Source organism: Talpa europaea, assembly GCF_964194135.1.
Source record: "Talpa europaea genome assembly, chromosome: 4".
NCBI classification, from domain to species: Eukaryota; Metazoa; Chordata; class Mammalia; order Eulipotyphla; family Talpidae; genus Talpa; species Talpa europaea.
The window spans coordinates 90297876-90321180 of NC_140070.1; the positions used below are offsets into that span (position 1 = coordinate 90297876).

At 32.9% G+C, this 23305-nt stretch overlaps 1 protein-coding gene across 6 annotated transcripts in view; it reads right to left on the reverse strand.

Moving 5' to 3' along the window:
- The window catches only part of CBLB (Cbl proto-oncogene B), a gene marked incomplete at both ends in the record, with an annotated part of 185156 nt that overhangs the window by 152362 nt on the left and 9489 nt on the right, over positions 1–23305 (reverse strand). For all 6 annotated transcript variants that reach the window (XM_084231638.1, XM_084231637.1, XM_084231636.1 and 3 more), the window contains one exon: positions 20549–20799. In XM_084231638.1, the coding sequence (XP_084087764.1) occupies positions 20549–20799 (251 nt within the window). The remainder of the gene's footprint in view (positions 1–20548; positions 20800–23305) is intronic.

A 23305-nucleotide genomic window follows, 5' to 3' on the forward strand; every position in this document is an offset into this window, starting at 1 on the left:
GATATCGCATAGATCAGTAGAAAGACATAGTTCAGAAAGGTGAGAAAACATTTCACCCACAATGGAACAGAAGCTTCTAGGGAATTTCTATGCCACACTGGTAAGAGCTGAAAACTTAACATGTACAACTTACTGCAATTCATTTTAAAATATAATCTTCTTAAAAGAATCAGTTTTTTATCATCCATCACCCCCACAGTAAGTGCTAAAGAGACAATGCAATATCCTCTTATAAAATATTTTTAAATATCATTTTTATTTTTACAAATTTCATAAAATATGTCTACTTCAGAAAATACAAGTTAATTTTTCAATCTAATGTTGTAGCTAATGACACTGAATAGCTTAATATGGAACATACAGGCAAAGTAAATGTAATGAATACTGTTGACTGTTTATACAGTTGTTTCCTCACAACCCTGTAGACAAGTGAAGTTCACAGTGAAGGTGTAAGCTCAACACCTACATACAAAACTGTAGTTATTTTTATGATACGGAAGCACTACTCCTAAAATTAAAATTTTCTGTCTTTTTAACTTCTATGGAAGTAAGACCATGTATCAGTAATTCTCAGCACTGTGTCCTTCACAATTCTCCCTAATTTCTTTAGGATGATCCAAAATTCTAAAAGAAAATTCTTTCTACATTAATTAGCATTTACTTTCAAAAATATCCCTGCCTTGAAACACATTATGAAAAGAGCAAATCATTTATTATTGCTGGAATTTTACCTTTAATTACAGCCCTAATAACAAGTAGTAAAGTGTAATCTTTAAATATTGACTATTTTAACTTAAAGTATCTCATTTTACATGTAACTAGTTGGCACCCCTGTAAACCCAAGAATCCCAAATGTCATATATATTGAACTTGCCTCTATTTTCATTGGAACACTTACTCAGGAATTCAACTGCTGTAGATGTGAAAAAAATAAGAGCAATATGTACAATTATAATCTGTATTTTCAACCTCTCCCCAATTTTACACTGCTGTCATCATCAAATGAACTTATAAGTCTATAATCACCTTATAAAGTCTTGAGTCATGATAAGGAAAGCCTTCTAATGCAGCCATTGGATACCAGGTGCTTGAAACTGCCTAATAAGGTCATTCTCTGTTTGTAAGACAGACAGACATTTATATCCTTGTACTTGTTCCCCAGAGGAAGTAACATTTCCTATCAAAATCTTTTCCTCTGTATGTAATACTTTCCCCTGAGTCAGCAGTACCAAGATCTGAATGTTTGTCTTCTGTTAGGGGATGTGTCAGTAACCTTGATACAGGATCAGTCTTATGAAGCATCACAAAATAATAAGACCAATCAAATTTTGTTGTGAGATATGAGACAAATAAGAACTGCATTTTTCCTGCTAAAGAACCACCACTATCTCTAAAAGATAAAAAAAAAACCCTGCAGTTTGAGATTGAATTTTAATATTGACCTTATTATATACAAAAATATCTTATTGTGTAATTCAGAGACAAATTCATTTTAGTGTAGCACAGTAAGGTACACACTTGCATAAAACTGAATGCTCATCACACAAGAAGCCTGATGTGACGGAAAATGTCTACTCCAACTCTCATGAGGGCACAATGTAGAAAGGTCACCAAATTTATAATTCAAACTCTGTTCAAAAAGTTCATGCATTCTTTTAGGTGTTGTGTGCTCATTATGCTATGGCATGGGGTCTGGTACAAAGCTCAAACAATGAAGGACCAACAATATAAACCATCAGCACCAAACTTCAAAATAAACAGCTAACAAACGAAATATCCAGAATGTAAACTTTGTCATTTAAAAATATAATTATGTGATATCACTAGCTGAGTAATTTCCCATCTTCTTCTCAATATATATATATATATATATATATATATATATATATAAAACTGAATATCTATACCCAGATGTTTTCTCCCCTCCCCCCTAAGAACCATAACCATGCTCACAGTGAAAAAAATCAAAAGGAGAAGAAACAAAGCATAAAAAGAAAACCAAAATCTCTAAATTTCTACCCTACCAAAATACCCAAAACCACTAAACCCCAACACATATGCTTTCACACACTTCTGAGCTAGATGCTTCAGTCTTTTAAAATATCTCCCATGACACTCTCACCCTGTCTGTATGTACTACTCAACCCTCGAGCATCAGTTCATACAAGTTCCCACCAGAAGTCCTTCCTGATCCCCACAAGTGATCAGGTGCCCTCCTCTTTGAGTCATATAGACTTGAGTGTCTTTCAAGTACACAGAGGCCATCCAAGTTAGAACCAAGTTAGAATTTTATTTCTACATTGCCAACAAAGCTCAAAAACTCAAGTTCTAGCACCTGATTACTCCAAAATGCTCACTTTAACCTTGAAATACAGGTAACATAAGTGGAAAAGGGAAGAAACCATAGCAAACATTTAAAACTGGGATAAACCATTTTTGAGAGGGTAGTTGAAAAAGAACCCTGTAAGGAGATATTTACATTTGAATCTTTTTCTCTACCTAACAAAGGTGAAGTCCCAAAAGGAAAGCTTTTCAGGAAAAGGGAACAATTTGAATATACAACAAAGTGGAAAAGACCCTGGCACAATCTAGGAATTTAAATTAGACAAGTGAAGTTGAAATATAAATGTTATTCAAAAGTAAGCAAGAGAGTAATGGGTATTTTTCTTTTTATTATTTCAAATTAAGGGAATCAAATAAACAAAGCTTTAGTGAAGGAATCTGTAATATGGAATATTAAGCAATAAATGCAGGTAGAGAATATGATTCAGAAAAGCAGATGAAACTTAAAAGCTAGTCAAAGCAGTCTCAGGTTGATACAACTGGGAAAAAAGAACTGTTCAAAACTTACAAAAATAATCTCAAATGATGTAGTTATTAAAGGAAAGCTCTTTCAAAAAGGTGTAAACTAATGTTTGAAGTACTATCCGTCTGTTTCATAAAAAGAGATAGGTATCAAAGACACCTATTCATAGTACTATTCATAGTAATATAATGTTCATTAACTTAAGAGTTACAACAAAGCAACTGCCCAAGAACATATGTTAAAATGATTTTGAAATTCTAATTTAATTTACATTAAGAACTATAACATGGATATCTGTCGATTTCCTGTTTCTCATTAACACTTTTAAAAATGCTAATTTTAGACATTAAATTATTAAATATGTGAAAAGTGGTTTCACTTGTATTTCTGATGTTGCTGTGCCCTTTAGTTCTATGCTAAAACAGATTCTAGACACTGGTTTGAATTATGGATCAACAGGCCAAAGAGTGACTCACCTAGCTGCAAGGCCCTTCTCATTCTTTCTGAAATGTCACATGAAAATATAACCCTTAGCTGATTAAAAGATGTGTCTCTAGAGCATATAAGATTAACAAGTCCAATTTAATTTTTTCTGACTTAGGTATTAAATTTCTCTTTCCATCCCCAGAAAGAAAACTAAACTAAACAAGGTGGAAACAAATAACATCTCCTGTCCATAGGTAGATTTAATAATGCCTACCTAGTTTTATAATGCTCCTTAAATAGCACAGAGCTTGGCATTAGTGTATACTCATCCCTTGCTCCTTTGATTCATAGTTACTGAGTATCTACCTCTGTTTAGGAACTGGAGTAGGCACTGGAGAGAGAGTGGTAAAGAAAAAAGAGAGCCTTATATAAATCATGACCAGTTCTGGAAGGAAGAGAACAGAGGACCATGAGAGAAAGAATGTCTAGAGTAATTTTGAGTGATGTGTCCAGGAGGCCTCTCAAAGGAAATGGCATTTCAGTTAAGATCTGAAGGGTGAACAAGAATTAGATATTGAAAAAATTCAGGCAGATGAAGCTGCGGGTGTGAGGGTCCTGGGGCCTGAAAATCTGAAAAATGGTGGAGAGCAGCTGGAGCAAAAAGACCTGAGGGAAACAGTCGTGAGATGAGGCTAGAAAGGCAGATAACAGAAATACAAATGATAAAATACTCATATGAATAAAGAGCGCTTTTTGTGATGTTATTTTTTCAAGGTTATAGCCATCGATTTTCCATTCATTTCAACCATATGGTCTTGTATAATAAGAATAGATTTTGAATCCAGCAAATAAAAAATACAACTTATTCAGCATGATGGTTCTGAAGAGCATTTCAGCATCTTGCTTCAAACACAATCACGAAAGCAGACCAAGTATCTTTCTCTGGAACAAAAAGACTTAATAATTCCCATAAACATTTAAAATTAAGACAAAATTAGAGTTCTCAACATAAGAAAAAAAATAGTGATTTTTTTACAACTCATTTGGCTTTTAAAGACTCAGTAGGACATTTTTGTTTCTTTTGATAATCAGTTTCATTTTCTGAACAAGAAATGCTGTTAAGATTTGTTTTCAATATCCATGGTCTAAATATAAATGTTCGAGCTTAATTCTAATTTTAAAAAAGTAAAACTCACATTTCTAATCATTTTACTTATATTTCAAATAATTTTATTATTCTTGGAAGTTAACAAAAATCTAATATGCTTCTCTTTTAAACTTACTGATGTCAACACTAAATAATTTAAATAAGGTTTTTAAAAAAATATTGGAGAAGCATAACTTTTAAAACTTTTAAAAATTCTATGCTTTATAAAACTGTTGCCTCAGGGAGTTAAACCACTAAAAATAGTGTCTCAAAGGAGTTAGAGCTTAGTAACTCAGAAGAGTTTTTAATTTTTCTTAAAAAATGAGTATTTTTCTAAATTTTTAACACTGCCAATTCCAAAATAAAATAGCCTTATCAAATTATCTAGTAAACAGCCCCTCTTTTTTACTACTTATTGTTTTTTACTGCAAATGAGATCTTTAACTATACACTTTTAAAAATTGTATCACCTAAAACTTCTCCACTCTACATGAAAACATGTTCAAGAAGTTGAAAAAAAATGTTAGGACTGAGTTATACTTATACTCTGGTAATAAAAGAATTGATTACATAGAGAAGATTATTCTAAATAAAATTGTTCAGACTCTAAACTTCTTTCTGTTGACTTCATCTGGAGAAACAGTTCACAAAACTCCGTAACATTGTTACAATGGTACAGACTTCTGGTGGTAATTTTCACTCAGAATTCAAGACAACTAATTCTTACATAGTTGTACATATTAGGTAGTATTATTCCAATAAAACAATGCTAAGTGCTACCTAACAAACAAAAGAACTAAAGGGAATACAAATATATTTCTATCAATTGAAGAGAAATCAGATTAGTGTAATTATACGGGAGTGACACAATGGCATAATATTGATATTATGCAGCATTTATAACAAATTTTAGCATTAATGACACTGTCGGTTAAAAAACCCTAAGGAAGAAAACAAAAAGAAATAATTCTTGCTAAAAGCAAAATCAAAATAAAATAATGTGTGTAGATTTTGTTCAAAATTCTAATTTACCCTCTCGAAGTTTAGAGCAATAAAAGAAAGTCACTTTTAATTTTACTACTACTATATCATGAGAGAGTATATTCTTCAGAAACACTGTGATTTTGAGGAACAAAATCAACTACTGGACCTTCATTGGAAGTTATTTTTGATCACCAATTGAAGTACGCATATATTATACCCTGACAGCCAGTGAGGTGTACAAAACTGGAGCATTTTGCAAGTGAAAAACTGTTGTTTGCATATCACTATTAGGGTCCACAAACTATCAGCACATGCCATTTTTCAAAGCTCTTTTTTTATTTTCATGTTAAGAAACATGTTTTGCCAAGATCTTCACCTAAGTTCTACAGATGAAAACAGGTATGCAGTTCTAAAAAGAATAACCTTAAATAGTTCATAAATTTCTTTTCTTATAAAGTTCTAAAAACTAGCTCAATCTAAAAAAAATGTGTGAAGTCATATTTACTGAAATTCTTTCTGTAAACTGAAGAAACTCATTTTGAATTATGTGCAACAATTACTATCTCATGGTGGAAAAAAAAATTCTCCCATAGAGCTGTGAGAAATTAAAAATAATCACCATGCAGAAAAATGAAAAGGAGCTTACAAAAAAAGGACAGCTATCAGAAAGAAACTATAAATAATTAAACCAACTTGGTTCTGAATTTCAACTAGGAATTTGAAGTAGTTATATTTAAAATTAAGTAGACCCAGTAAAAATTTTTACTCTTATATAAGCTACTACCTTGAGACGAATTTTCAACCATATGAAGATTACTGATATATTAACCTACTTGGTATACTGCAGTGAAATGGAAACTTCCTAAATAACATCTAATTAAAATTCTTTACAGTATGTTGAGACTGTAATACAGTAAATAAAGTCCTGTTCTCACCTGTTTACTTGTCATCTGTCTCTCTTAAATTTTGAAATACTGAAAATGCTAAAAAGAATTCTAATTATTTTAATCCCACATAAATGACAGTTTACAACAACTGCATAAAATAATGTAACTTGCTGTTGGAATGATGTCACATGTATAGAAATAGGAAGTAAATAATGAGCATTTGCATAATAGACAAGTTACCAGGGATGCAATACATCTGCACTGATCTTTAAAAATGTAACATTTATCTTGAGTGACTAAAGGGAAAACAATATTTTGACTTTCATGTGTCATCTACTAAGGTTACTTTCCACCCTGGATGCTAAGTCAAAGATGAACTGGGACCATGATTTCTCTTAGGAAACAGAAGAAGGACCAGGCAGATCAGTCTAGGTTACCTTCTCTGTGTTAATGGCTTCTGCAATCAGAAAAATCAATCAAGTCCACAAGCCTACTCTTCTCTACCAGACAGAGCTGCCCAAGACATTGTCATCCCTCGTCAAAACAATCTGTGGAGGTTATCTCTGTCAAAAACTATCTCATGTGAAATGTAGATTTCAGAGTGCCCCCGATCTCATTCTAATAAATAAATTTCAATCATTTTTTTAAAGATTTATTTACTTACACAAAAACTGGGATACAGTCAGAGGCGTGGTAGGGTGAGAGAATTCTCCAGAGATAGAGCGGGGAGCAGAACAGGCAGATGGGCCGAAGACACTGCAGAGGGGAGCAGCAGGTGAGAGAGGAGAGGTCTGCCGCGCCATGTGGGTTTCTGCCTGGCTAGCCGGGAATCGAACCCATGCTGCAGGGGATTCGGACAGCTTCACAGGGCAGGGTTCAACCCACTGCGCCACTGGGGAGGGCCTAAATTTCAATTATTATTATGTAAAATTAACTAACAATATAAATTGCAATGGATAACTCAAGGAGGTTCCCAAATTAGTGTGGGAAAAACATATCACAGAGGTTATTGAAGCAAAAAGAGAGTAATATTCTAAGGGTCAGGTTTTGACCTCTGGACTTACACAAGGAACAAAATTATTGGCCAAATATTTTAGGACAAATTTCGGTACTAAAATATAGCCTGAGATCTGGATGGATCATGGCCAATGAAAATGGTAAAGTTGAGATACTGACATCCCACGCTAGTGAACTTGTAAAAACACACAAAACCACCCCCAGCCCAGTATAGTGAGTCAAAACAAACTGCTGACAAATCCTAGCAGCTATGTGAGGGGGCGCAACAATAATACACAGTGAGAACACACATGCCTCTGTTTTCCTTTAAAGTCTGTTTCTAAGTCTGCATGGTTGACATAAAAGAACAGCAACTCCTTTCTTTAGAAGCCCTCTCTGCTTTTCAAATTGTCCCTTACAGTTGATATGTTTATGCCAAAAAAAAGCTGCCTATATGTAAAGAATATTAGCTCCAACTACCCCACTTTTCTTTTTAAAAGAGATGACAACTTAGCTAAAATCTAAAAACTAATGTGATTTGACTTTAAGACATTTTTTGACATGTCACTGCACTATATAACATTGTATGTTTCAGTGCATCTCTAAAACACAATGTTAAATATACTGCAAGTTCAATAATAAATGTCCGATTCTAGCCTGCACCACACAATTAATGTTTCACCAGACCGAGCTGGTAAAAGTTTGAGAATCTTTATTTGTTTCAGAAAACTGCATCGTAAGAATACAAGCCATTACCAAAAGATCCTTTAATTTGCGTGCGTATATGTATGCACTCCCTAAAGAGGCATGGAATGACAGAATGACCGTGTACACACAAAAAGCTGTACAGAGGATGAAGCACCTCTGTCGATAACACATACCAAATGAAACTGGACTGACTATTCATGTCGAAAGCATAGATTTTTGAGAGGATTCCCCAGTTGCTGAAAAGTTCTGAGTATTCAGTCATAAATACAACATAACACAGAAACAAAAACAGTCTTTGAAGAAACGTTAAAATAAGAAGAAGAGGAAGTGAAAACACTCACAAGAGCTCAGAAGAGAACTAATACATTAATAGGAAAGTCGTGAAATATGCTCATCCCCATTGTAGTTCATAGGACCAGGGAAAAAGGTAAAGCTTGTGGGTTTCCAGGGATTTATCTTATAAGGGCTAAGTATAGCTACAAAGACACTCCATTAAGGAAGCGCTTCCAAATGGTAGCACTAACTTTATCCAAAAAAAAATTAGCAGAGTGAAGATACTGTACATGCAAAGAAATAAGAATTGTTCTAAACTATGATTACTCTACAATGAATAATAATCGAACTGTTTATGGACCTTTTTTTCCCCATCTAAAATCAAAGCTATATATGCCAAACTTGGAGAAGTTAATAATCAGTTTATCTTCTAATTCTGAAAGCTAGTCTTTGGTTACCTTCACTAGATACTTTGCAATGTAACATTTTTTACTTTGTTCTGTTTGCAGACCCCAGTAGCGCTAATCAAGGAGTAAATCAGTATTTTCACGCAATCCTACAGTAATTCTAGAGAAACAGTCATATTTTCTGAATATTTGCCTACTATGAAACACTGCTCTGAATACTGTGGGAGATAAATATATATATACCAAGAAGTCATTTTTGCCTTTAAAGACTTACAAGACAGTTTAAATGATGTGCCTTAACACCGTTTTTATAAGAGCAATATTTGACTATATATATACACACACACATATATATTTGGTGTATATGTAAAAATCTGTGTGTGTGTGTATACTATATATAGTAAAGTGCCACATGGACGGTCTTGATAAATACAACAGTCTGAGGAAAAAGACTTTTTGGCTAGAGTGATCAGAAAATGCTAAAATAATATGGAATGGGGTGAAGTGGGAGCTGCTGTTGCATCAATAACAAGAAAGAGGGTTTGATAAATAGAGGAAATAGGAAGATAAGGTAAAATGGTAGGATAATGTACTGACACTCCAAGGTAAATCCTAAGGATACTGTAAGAAGAGAATTTCAATTTTCTTTTCCAGCAAAATTCATTCAGAGGCTTAAAGAAACTTATCTTTCTTGGGGATCCTTGAACATGACTTACAACTGGGAGAGAATCCCTACAATGGTGATGAAGAAAGCTTCATAATAAAGTGAAGAGTTCTTAACAGAGTCAGGATTCTAGTCCTACCTGTGCCATCCCTGGTAACTGGATATATAAAAAGGGGATGATAACTCATGGGGATTCGAAGAGAAAGCAGGATGATAGAAATAGCTAAGTCACTTTTTAAAAATGTGAATACTGAGATCTCAACTGGTAAAGACAGAGGTATTAGAGGAAATGTACTTAATCATTCTAGAGGATTATACTGCATCATCTGTCCATGGTAGGTAGGGAAACCACTAGATGAGATGACTGCTGAAGATACTAGAGACATATTTTGTGTCAAAAAAATACAAAAATGTTTCAATTTGTTACACTTCAAAATTCTACATCAGAAAACTGACACAAGATAGGAGATGGGGGTCTACTAGAGCTTTCAGCTCTCAATCATTGGCTACCTTAAAAATGCCACATTTCTAAAATCACCATTGAAGATTATATCAATGGAGGAGGGGGGTCAGTAAACTTTTTCACAAAGTTCCAGAAAATAAAAATTTTCAATTTTGGTGGAAACTACTTACTTCTGCCACTGTAGGCAAGGAATAAGGATATCTATGTGCCATTGAAATTTTATTGATATTTACAGAAAGAAGTGAGGCTGAATCTGGCCCATAAACTGCAGCCCATAATCTGGCAGCCCATAAACCAAATACTGATCTAGCAGCAAAAGACACTGAGAAAAATGACCAACTCTAAGATATCAGTTGTATATGAAAACAATTTTTACATATCCAATTACAAGGAAAACAAAGTAGAAATAGAATTATATAGGAAAAGGTTCAAAACAATTGATAAGGAGAAATTTGCTGATTGGCAGGACTTGAATCTATATATTACCCATTACTGACCAAAAATAGAGAATTTTTTAATAAAATTAAAGTGTTCTGAAATTTCTGGAAAAGAATAAACTTGACAGTTCCACTGCTGTACAATCATTGTACATCAATATACCCTCTAAATAACTTTAGACCAAACATTGAAGTGTCTGTAGCAACCTCAAAATGATCTAACATTTTTTCATTAACATAGCTCAGAAAAAAAATCTAATGAAGCTTTCCTATTTTCCTTTAAAGAAAAAAAAGTTAACTGTGCTCATCTACACAAATTAAAAGCTTAAAAAATTAGACATTACACCCCTCTCTCTCTCTCTCTCTCTCACACACACACACACACACACACACACACACACACAGACTTGAGAAATGAAGCTTTGAATTTCCTGAATTTAACCAATAAACATTGTGTCTCTTAAAAAAAGCAGCTTTTGCTGACCATCTGACATGCAATATTAATACATGTTCAATGAAGATGAAAAAACACCTCATTTTCACAAGCATAAAATGTGCTAATTGTTCACACCCATCCTCTTGAAACAAACTTTAAAAGCCTTTATAATGCTGATACCCTCTGGATGCCAATAGTTGCAGGCTCACATAGGCCAACTGGTAGTGAGACATCATTTAGATATCACATCACACGTGAATATTCACTTGCTGTCAAGTATGGGGTCTCCCATCCCTTTAGCTTCTCCAGACAGAAGGTGGAATTGGATAGTACCACACATCACTGAGGTAACAGACATTTATAATAAAGATAAATAATATAATTCTTATGGTCCATAATTTCAATGCTTCTTACGTACTAAAAACCAATAATTTGGTTTTAAATATTTGAGTCTAAGCATAAGTATTTGAAGTTTAAAAAAGAATGAGGAATCTCTCAGTTGAAACAGAAAACAGAACTGTTTTCTCCTTTAAAGGATGAGTTTAGATGAAATTTCTTAGGCTATTTATTCCTGCTTTCATTTTTAAATACTTTTCTCCTAGAAAGCTAATAAAAATAGAAAAAAATTAAAAGGTTTTCATTATTTTTCTGGATGTTGCATATTCAGTGTCTTAAAATGATGTACGAAAAATCTTCTGGTGGGGAACACGTGGGGCAGAAGGTTTGCAGGACAGCTTTTTGTGCTATGATAAAAGGCCATTCCTCTGTCTTTCAACATTAAAAAATTGAGAGCTCTAGCAGGAAATCTACTAGCAGGAAATATATATATATATATATATATATATATATATATATATATATATATATTCAGTCCATGTTGATTAAGAAAAATTAATTTTAACTGCACGGAAATTAAATTAATACTGTAAGCCAAGTATTGGCAAACTATATGGTCCACAGGCCAAATTTAATGTAACGTGTTTTTGTAAATAAAGTTTTATAAAAACACAGCCTTGCCAATTCATACTTACTATCTATGTCTGCTTTTCTGTTATAAAGAGGGAGTGGAATAATTGCCAGAGTCTATGTGGCAAAACCTAAAATATTTACTATCAAACTGTACAGTTTGCCAAGACCTGGTTTAAACAACTCAACATGCCATTTTAGAAACAATTATTTACTGTTTTTTAAACTGAAATCCCTGAATTGATTTCCTAAAATCTTAATTTGAAATTATACTTACAATAATACTTTATGCCTTAATGCTAAATATACAAAGTGAATGTGGAGTTTAACCTCATGCCACTAACACAGAAAATACCTCCCACATCTTTTTTTAAATTTGCAATACAGTAAACAGATTTAATGATGATGATGTAAGCCACAATTAACTATTTTAATTAATACTCCAGAGTTTATCACAAAATAAAAGAATAAAACAGGGATTCTTAATTAAGGGATCATTGAGGCTAACAATATTAGGACTTAAATTAAATATATTGTGTTAATTTCTAAAGAGAGAGAGCACTTTATTCACTGAGTTCAGTAAGGTGTTTTTATATTATAATGAAGTACTTATAAATTCACATATCTTTATGTCTGAAAATATTATTGACGCAAGCTGAATTTGCCAAATTTTTCAACATAAATAAAATTTATTAATTCACCATGCTTTTCATCACAAATCTGAAAAACTACAAAAATTATTTGCACTATATACTCCGGAAAAAAATCATTTTATTTTGTTTGGCATTATCTTCCATAAAGCAAAACTTTTTACACTTTGATGACACCTACTCTAATGCATTTTAAATTTCTTTCCCTTCTTAGTATACATTTTACACTGCTATATTTGGCCACTGCTATAGGTTGAAATCTTCATGTCGATCGTAACTGCAAGTGTGAGCTTATTTGGAAATAGGGCCTTTTCAAGAGTAGCCAAGTTAAGATTGGGTCATTAGGCTAAGCAATACAACTGATCCCATATAACCCCTGCTCTTATAAGAGGGTAATTTGGATATATATGCAGAGATCACTGTGTGAAGATAGTCACAGATTAAAGTCATTGCACAACCCAAGGAATGTCTAGGACTGCCAGGAGCTGAGGATATCATGAAAGAATCATGTCTTAGAGAGTTTGGAAGGAGTGCAGCCATGAGGACACATTGATTTCAGGCTTTTGGGCCTCAGAATTGTGAGAAAATCAACTCAAACAATGTAAATTGTTGCTTAAGCCACTCTGTTTGTTGTGCTTTGTTAAGGCAGCACTAGGAAATTGATAGTCACAAATCTGTGATTTCATGATCACATAGCCAGATATGAGATGTAATATTTTTCAATAAGAAATTATAATTATCTTTCAGTTGAAAACCCTGTTACAGTTCTAACTACCAAACAAGACTGACAACCTCAATCTCTCTTCATTCTTTGAATGTACAAAAAGTTCCTTTTGTAATGACCTCTGCATATTTAACAAAATGTTATTTTGTAAAATGCAATTTTGCATATGTAAAAAAATTATAATGTAATAACTTGAATAGTGTCACAGACATCAATGTTGTTTCATTACGATATTGATGAGGAAAAATGATAGTGACTTTGACCAGATGGCATTATTTGAGAACCTAGAGGAATTCCTTATACACCAAGTTAAGGATGGAATTACTTTACTGCTATAATGGGCACCTCTAAAAACCACTGATTATATAAATGCAAACTTATATAAGACTCATGCTCTACTAATAATGAGCTTAAAAAAAAACTCAAAAGATTAATACTAAAAAGGATTTAGAAAAATGAATAATTCTGAGGCACTATATTTCAAGATACTCCGATCATGATGTCTATTTTATGTCAACCCAATTAGTGCTGGAACTGGGTTCCCAAAAACTCCACTTCTTTGTTAAATCACAGGGAAAAAAAGTGCCTCTTCTTGGACTAGCTTTTCAAGCATTCCTCAGGCTATAGGATTATCACTGCAGCTTGTCTGTTTTATAAACAGACTTCAATTTAGTTTTGTAAGAAACTGCCAAAGGAGCTTTCTTTAACTAAATAACAAATCTGCCACTTGAAAGACATCATTCATCAACCTTCTTTGTGGGAGTATTGTTATTATGAAACTAAAAACAGGCATTCTTTCTTGAGTGCTTCTGAATTTTAATTATCAAATTTGAATGTCACCAGATATTTACTGAAAGGAAAACATAAATTTTAATAAGCTGCCTTAAGACTGAAAAACATAAAAGGTATTCAACCATAAAGCCAAGTTCACTTGAGTCTTATAAGTTTGCTTACTATCTTACAAGTTATCACTCTCAGGAATTTGTAAACATTTAATAAACTCCAAACGGCAAGAAAAAAATTCCCCAATCTTAAAATCAAAATACCGTGTGTATAATATATAATTTGACTTGGCAAGAATGCAATAAAATGTTTAATAGCTTAATAAAGTAGAAGTTAGGGGTAAATGGTATACTCACAGGGCAGGAAAAGAAAATAAGCAAATAAATAGGTTAAATGTGAATATTTTATTTACTATTACAGAAAACATGTTTAATTTTAAACTATATCTCAGTAATTTGTTTTGCTGGTATTTTGAAAATGTATCCCAAAGAGTAGATTGGGGGAGAAATCCCTTTCACTTTTTACTTACATGAAAATCAACAAAAAAATACTTTCTATTAGCTAGCAAAGCAGCTTGCATGTAGTTAGCCACAAGGTACTGAGCAGATATTCTGCAAGCTCTCACCTGCCCACTCTAACAGACTCCCTTTGTTTAACTCAGAAAACATTTGTCTAAATAACTTTCTTGTGGTCTCTACTTTCATAGTGTGCTGAAGAACTAAGCCTCTTTACTTCCAAATTTTAAAAATGTGTATTACAATACTGAAGTGTTTAAATATGAATGAAAGCATTCTTATCAAGTCTAAGAAATGTTGTGAAATTTTGTTCATTTATGATAAGTCAATTTCAAGGACATGTTCAAATTTTTTAAAGAAAATTCTATTTCCTACCTGGCAGACATACTTCTACTTAAAAGGAATGACTACTACTTGTCCCCTGAGTCCAAGTTAAACATTATCATTTCAAAACATTAAGTTAATCTTTTAATACCTTAGTCTTCCATTGAAAAAGAATGCCTAGAATGCAGACAAATACAGCAAAAAACTAAATAGGAACTGAGTATGTTTTATACTAAAATATGTGCGTTAGAAAAGATCAGTAACCTATTTTTACTAATTTTGAAGTATACTTTCTAATGACAACCTGCCCCTCATCCTCATGAAATACAAAATAATCGCAATTTTACCATTAGTAAATAAAAAGAGCAATAGACTAATTAATTGTTGAATAAAATTAGTTTCAAAGATATAAACTATTCCCTCTCCTGTTTCATTAAACAGAAGGTACTTCATGGAATAAATGGGATACATTAAGCACTGTATAAATTTTCTATAAAAGAAAAATAAAACTTCTTTAAGATAAATTTTCTTGTAAATGGACTACAGGAATGCCAAAACTAGTATTTTTACTATAAAGTACTACTAGATTCGAAAAATTATTTAATAGATTGATTTAGCAATAGTTACGTTTAGTCAGAAACAAGCAAAATCTTTGTTTTTATGACGCTGTAATGTCTGAGCCAAAAAAATATTGTGACTGACTATCTAGAAAATAATCTAAAGACTGAAAAAACATAAATAGAGTCAGAAACCAAACAAGGGTACAAAGAACACTTGGAGCAGAAATAGCATCAGACATTAAGATTCCTGTACTCAGTTCACCAGAACTCTTTCCTTATTTTCTTCTCACAATGTACAGAGCTGCCTGTGAGAAAATATGAAGCCTGAAGTGGCATTAAAACAAGACCATTAACCCATGAGGTTCAGTCATAATTAAAACTACTACAGAAAGCCCAATTTTTACATAAAGATGAGTCACTGTACATGGCTAAACTGAATAACCGCGAGGAATTTCAAAGATACTTTAGTGACTATGCAATCAACTCAAATCTGTATTTGCACAAATTTGAATATCTAAATTAATAGGACATTACTCTTTGGCCAATGCAGTGACATCATGAGGAAAGCGAGGTTTGCTCAGCTTCATGTTTTGTTATTGGTCTTATTGTTAGAGCTGATATTTCTGATTCAACTCTTAACTTAGCCGTGTATCTTTAACATATCAGTTCCAAATGTTCTTAGAATACAATCTCATAAAGTACAACACAGACAAAAGCAGCAAGCACAGTGATTTATAGTCCTTTTGTGAGAAAGGGACTTTATTAATATAGCAGGTTATATATTCTTTGTTCAGCCAAATGGTCACTGGAGAACTAGATCTCTGCCTAGAATTCCTAAAGGGTATGAATTAAAAGCTAAAATCTTCTATGACTAATTTTTATTTTTCTACTTTTTAACCAAAGTAACACTGTACTATATAACATTATCCAAGTTTCAGGTGTACATCATTATTAAAGCAAGAGTTGTGTGTACCACAGAAGTCTACCACTAAAAATCCAATTCTATACTTCTCCATATATTTGACCCTTGTGCCAGATTTACTCACGTCCCTTCCCTTCTGGCAAGCTCTTATTTGGTCTTACAGTTTAAAGTTTGTATTTGGGTTTTATTTAGTTCATTCATTTGTTTTGTTGCTCTATGTACCACATGAGTGAAATCATGTAGTGTTTATCTTTCTCCATCTGACTTATTTTACTTAGCATACTACCTTCTAGGTCCATCCAGGTTGCTGCAAATGGCAGAAAGAACATCTTAATTGGAATGAATATTATTCTACAAGTTATGGGAAATAGCATTTCTTTTTTTCTGCAACACAGTGCAGAAAAAATGGTTAGGGGCTTTGAGATGACATTAATAATAAGACAACATCTATGCATTACTCTCTGGTATGAATTATTTATAAGGTTTATTTTCTTTGCAGATAGGTTATCAAATGAAAAGGTCTTTTTCCACCTCAGCTGACTTCTGGTTTTGTTTCAGTAATTGTAAACCAGAGTGTGGGAGGGAAAAACTGGTTGTAGCATTCTGGTTCACTGAAGCAGTTCGAAATACAGAAAGTCTGAATACCCTCAGGCCATCATCTCTGGGTATCCTAAAAAACAGTGTCCGATACCAGGCCTCCAGAGTAGGTTATTAACATAACTTTTTATATGGAAAAGTGAACTTTGTTATGAAAAAGACTCACTGATGAAACTGCCATTTAAATTACTGAAAAATGGCATTTCCTATCAGAATGCTAGTGATAACCATCATTCCATCCATTTTGACATTTGCCACTAAAACTTTTGAGCAGTACGATATAGTTTCTCCTCTTCTCTGGTAACTAAAACTAAAAACTTTCCCTTCTCTTCGTGATACCCAACCCCCACTCCATAATACACAGGAAAACTATGTGTGCCAGAAATCACAGAATTATTTTTCCCAGAAATACCAGCTCAGATGGTTGGACACTCAGCTGGAGAAACACCAACTCAGTATGAAATTTAATTGTTTGTAGGGGAAAAAATAAAAGACCATAGGAAAAGTGACAAGAGAAAGATGCAGTTTACAGAAAGTCAGGCGAGGCATGCAGCTTTATTCTTACAACAAATTATTATTCCACCCATGCTCAAAATAAGAGGCTTGCACTATGCTCTTAATATCTATTTCAATAGCAAATAAATGTAACTGCAATTCCATCCTTCACCTTCTACACATTGCTATATGTATTCTTCTATTTGTTATACTTAATCACATTCTATTTATTATACTTAATCACATTTAAATGAACTCATATTCTAGTGATCAATTAAAATAGCTCCTTCAAAATTTAGACCTGAATTTCTCCTATTTGCCCCTACACTAACAAGTAAATCTACAAAGAATTTTATTTTTTAAATAAAAGGGACATTAACATAAACATTGTGATTCACCCAGCATATCTTCTTCGATAAAGTACAGAATTACTTGGAACAATGCTGATTTTGTTGATGAATTTTAAATTACAGAGTCTGCTATTACTGACCTTCATCTCTAACTTAATAAAATTGATGTCCCTAGTGATATTATTTGAAGAATCAAACAGTGTCCATAGAACTTACAATACCCCAATAATCAGTGTGTCATACATTTAAAAATGAGGATCATTTTACTAAACAAAATACTCTGTTGCCAAATAACCATGAGAACTTCTAAGAAGTTTCTTTTATAGTCCACAGAGCAAAATGTTCCAGAGCTCTGCTTTGGAACTTTGGCCTCAATGCATTTGGAATCCTAAGGGAACCTAGATGTGTACTCAATATATAACATTACATACATATGTATATATTAATAATATGTAATAAATAAAATATATATTATTAATATACATAGAGTAATACTATATATTTCTATCCAAAAACACCCATAAATCAAAAATCTATACCTGTTATAGTGTAACAAGAATGGCCCTTTGTTATGAACTATGAGGAGACGAGCATCAAAGTTTTACAAAAACATAGCTGATCACAGAACACTACCAGATAATGAATAAAACATGAATAACAGTAAAATTCAAGTAGAAATATGCCACAGTAGTGCAGGAATTAATAAATTTTGTCTTAGGGTTGAATTCTGGAGTATGACTGAACTTATTCTGACACTTAGAATTCACAGAGTCGAATCAACATCATCAGTCAGCATTACTCAATCTACCATCATCTATAAAATCTACACACAACCATCAAAAATTACAGAGGCCCCCATAATATGTTTCCACATAAAAGCCCAAAATACCAACATTTATAAATGAAGTCGTAATTATAAAACATCTACTAAGTTAGAAGTTGCCTCAGGTTTCTACAGAAGGTGTAAAAGTGGAATACAAGTTTACCACACTGTATTACTACATCTCTGAAAAGCAGTGTAACCACTCAAACTCCTGGATCTACAAGCTACATGCCTCCTTATGCTCCAAATACCCTAAAATGTAAAATTTAATGGATTACTTTGCAGGAAATAAACTTCTGTAATGAAGTCAAGAATATCATTGTATACCTTTAGATCTGTAAGATCTATGTTCTTATTCTATTCTACTTCTGATCCTTGAGGCAATTCAAACTCACCTTGTTATTCTTGGAAAGTCTTAAGAGTTTTAAAGAAAAACTGGAAGATTACCATCTTCAAGATAAACTGGTCCAAAAAATAATGCGCCCACAGTTACATAATTGGTTAGATGGCTATGCCTTTTAGGATTCATCATTAATTAGACAGAAAATTATAAATAAGTAAACATTTGTGCCATTTTACATTTGGTAAGGAGGCATCCTATGTTTAATTTGATGATTTTACTCACTCTAGGTATTTGTTTGACCAGTATTTACAGACAACTTCAGAGTCTACACACCTAGGTAAAAGATTTTTCGATAATGAAACCCTATGTCATTAGACTAAATGAGGCTAGTTTTTCCATACCAAAAGCCACATTAGAGGTTTCTTAAAGGTTTTCCTATACATAAATCTAAAATTCAGAGACGTTATGTATCTTAAGCCAAAATTCACTTAGCAATGCTAAGATATTTTATATTTTAAGTTGGAAATCTAGACTAAAACTATCAATACATATTCCAGGTATATTTAAAATGCCCCATTAATGCAAAAATTCTTTTATTTTCAAGATCAACCATGAAATTTAATACTGAAATATCCAAACAACACATCTTATGGCGGAATTTTGAAGTCAAGAAACCTAGTGATAAAAGAAGATTCAGTTGATATAACTTTAGTCTTTGTCAACTCTGTTCAATTTCCCAGTTTCGAGTCAAAGTATGTAATTTGAGGCTCTATCTCTCACAAACATCTATAACACCAACCATGAAACAAAGACTGTGTCTTGAAGATACTCCAATATCAAATGCTAGTGGAGCACAAGAGAGAAACAGGAACTCTCATTGCTGGAGAAAAGGCAAAATGATGCAATCACTTTGGAAAATAGTTTTGGAGTTTCTAACTAAACATAGGTATACCATTAGATTCAGCAATCATGCTCCCACAGTGTTACTCAAATGAACTGAAAGCTTATGTCCACATAAAAACCTACAAATATTTACAGCAGCTTTATACATAAATTTGGAAGCAACCAAAATGGCCTTCATTAGGTGAATGGAGGGATAAACTGTGGTATGTTCATGTAATAAAGCATTATTTAACGATAAAAAGAGGTGAGTTATCAAGCTATGAAAAGACATGAGGAAAACTGAAATGTATATTGTTAACTGAAAGAAGCCAATGAAAAAGCCATATACTGTATTATTTCAACTACATGACACTCTGAAGAAAGCAAAACTATTGAGACAATACTATGCTAGCTGATTGCCAGGGGTTCAGGGTAGTGGCGGGAGAGGCAATGAATAGGTGGTGCGCGGGACATTTTAGAGCAGGGAAACTATTCTATATTATACTGTAATGGTATAGGATGACAACACACATTTATCAAATCCAATAGATTTGTGCTGCACAAAGAGTACATCCTAATATAAAGTATGAACTTTGGTAACAATACTATATCAATAATAGGTCATCAATTGCAACAAATGTACCACACTACCCAAGATTTTAATAATAAGAGATACTGTGTGGGAGGCAGGCCAGGAAAGTATATGGGAACTGTGTACTTTCTGAGTAATTTTTCTGTAAACTGAAAACTGCTCTAAAAAATAAAGTATATTAAAAAAAAGCAAAAACACTGTCTCATGACCTAGTTATTATCATTAATAAACTTATGTAAAACTACTTAAGTTAATGTGAATACTTAAATAATGTGAAAAACAAATACACAACTGCATGACACTTCTACCAAAACAACGTATGTGTTGTGAAGCAAAAAGCAACACTGACGATTTTAACATTAAAAAATAAAATCTGGAATATTCTTACCTGTCCTGTGACTGTTCTTCATACATCCTCTCCTTTCCTTCTTTAAAGAGTCTTATTGCCCGTTTTGACTTTTTCATTAAACTATCAATGTAGATTTTAAAATATTCATTTTCACTGAGTTGGGCAAGTTTCTGGTTGTCATCATATTTGCTCAAAATTAGTCGCAAGTGCTGATATGTGTCAGGTAAAATATCAAGTATATATGGTGGGCTATTTTTCAACTGAAGTTTTGGATTTTGGCACAGTCTGACCTAAAAAAAAACAAAAATAAAAACGAAACATTTCATATGAAACATAACTCATAGAAAAATGAAAAATATATCCCAGTATGTAATATTTCATTTCCATAATAAAAGTTTTATATTGAAATTACTACCTCCAATCTACAAAGAATTGGTAAGTAGCTATATTTAATACAGAATTATACATTTTCTCCTCTTCCCATTCAGCTTTTTCTATATAAAAAAACTCTTCAGATTTCATCCTTTCTTGTACAATGGCCATTTTTCAAGCATAATAGAAAGCTATTGTGCTAATTACTGTATACCACTAATAGTCTCTTTTAAAATAAAAATGAGGAAATAGGCCTCTTCTGCTGGCAACCAATGTCTCACTTTTAGGTATATTTTACTACATTGAACTCCCAGCTAAAGTTCTTTCATAGATTTTTAAATAATGTTTTGGTCTATTGTTCCTGAACCCTAAGGAGAATGAAACAAAGAGGTACAATTTTAATAACCAAGTGATTAAGCAGTAAATGGGTGTCAGGTCAGAACAAGTCTTTTCCACCTCCCCAGATTGTCTCCCAGGCCCATAAACATGTGTTACATAACGGTTCAGTCATTCCATCAGGTGCCACCTGGCCACTGGGGTGGTCAGGACTGCTTGCAGAACTGAAAATACCTTCTGCTAACAAGCAAAAGTAGTAATCCAACTACTATATTCACTTCTACATGTTCATGTAATGAATCAAAAGTAAATCAACCTATCTCATTTTTATCCCACAAACAAGGGCACAAGAAACCCTCCAATTAAACATACAAACTGCATAAGAATATGCAGTTTAAAGTCATAGCACCTTTAGAAAAAGCAGCTGACAAATGAGCTAATCAGAAGCTAGAGAAGCATAAACCTAAGGGTCTCCCAAGTATTTGGCCCCTCTCCTAGGGCCCTAGTATGCTCTCTGTGAAGAAATTTCAAACAAACTTGGTTATGGGTACTGTATTTTTCCAGTATGATTCTCTTTTGGATAAACTTAACCTCCCCGTCAGGAGGCAGTAGGGTTGCCTTATACATTTCTGGAAGCTGGCTAATGGTACTTTGAGTTAGAGATACATTTAGTTTGGCTTTAGTGGAAGGTACACGTGAGATGAGCAGTCATTTCTGTAAACTGTAAAATTATAGTCAGCAGTCATGATAAAAGAACAGCTTCAGGAAAAACTATGCATAGTACTGACTAGCTCAACATGGGAGCAAAAAAACAAAACCAGTTCAAATCTGATAATCTGAATGGGTCCAGTGCTACCAAGGGCTGAAAATATGCAGGGGCAATGGAAGAGAATCAAATTATAAACTATATTACCACTGGAATAGTTCTCTGCTGTGTTTAAACCTGTAAGTTTTAAAAATGTATAATTTCTTACAACTTTTATCCAGAAAAAAAAAATTCACTGACTACCCAATTTTTTATTTTTATATATTTTTTTCTTTAAAAGTATCCCTCCAAATTTTATAAATTATGAGTTCTATAAAACATGGATCCATTCCAGGTACTCATAAAAGTGTTTAAGCCAAATAGGAAACAGTTGAACAATAATTTCAAGAATCACAAACACAATAAATCATGGAAACAAAAAATGAATAAATACTATCTCACTTGCTTTCTTTAAGAAATAACCATGTCACATTTTTGTGGGGGGAAAAAAATCTGATTCACTCTCAAGCATGACCCCCTCAATGAAGACAACCGATTTTTCACATTAACTGAGGGCATTATCCTTTCCTCTTCGTCTTTGCATAAAGTGCCTAAAACCGAATTATCTAGCACATACTACGTAACTAAGAAATGGATAAACAGGTGGATTGGTTGAATGACTCTATAATACTTTATATATTCTTTTTATACATAGTATGATTATATTACTGCCTTATTTTCACAATCGAACTATACTAGTTTCAGTTCCATAAGCCAAAAATATAGGCATAGTTTAAATCTACGAATATTATTTATATCCACTAAAAAAATTGGAAAGGGAAGATAGTATCTAATTTATTAAATAATGCCATATCTTTACAAAGCTATAAGGCCTGACACCTGCATATAATCAGAGAGGCTAAATCCAGCCTAACGAGTGACTAAATCACAAATATACCAATCACGGAACAAATCTTGGCTGAAATAGGATTGTTTTCAATTCTTAACACTAAGACATAGTATTATGAGTAGATACACAAATTTCAAAACTACTACCACCAACATTCTACAGCAGACAGTTTAATTTCAGCAACATAAAACTTGGTACAACCTGTCACAGACTGATATATTACTAACCTATAGTTAGGGGAATAGGTAGTTTCAAATTTAATTTCTCCACTGCTGAATTTTTTAACTGATAAAAATTTTCTTGTAGGTATTCAGACATTTTCACGTTTGCAGACATTCTAAGTAACTATTCTTTTATAGATATTTTAAGTGTTATAGAGTTTTAGTTTACTACTCTCCATCAGACCTCTTTCTCATTTCCTTTATTTAACTGT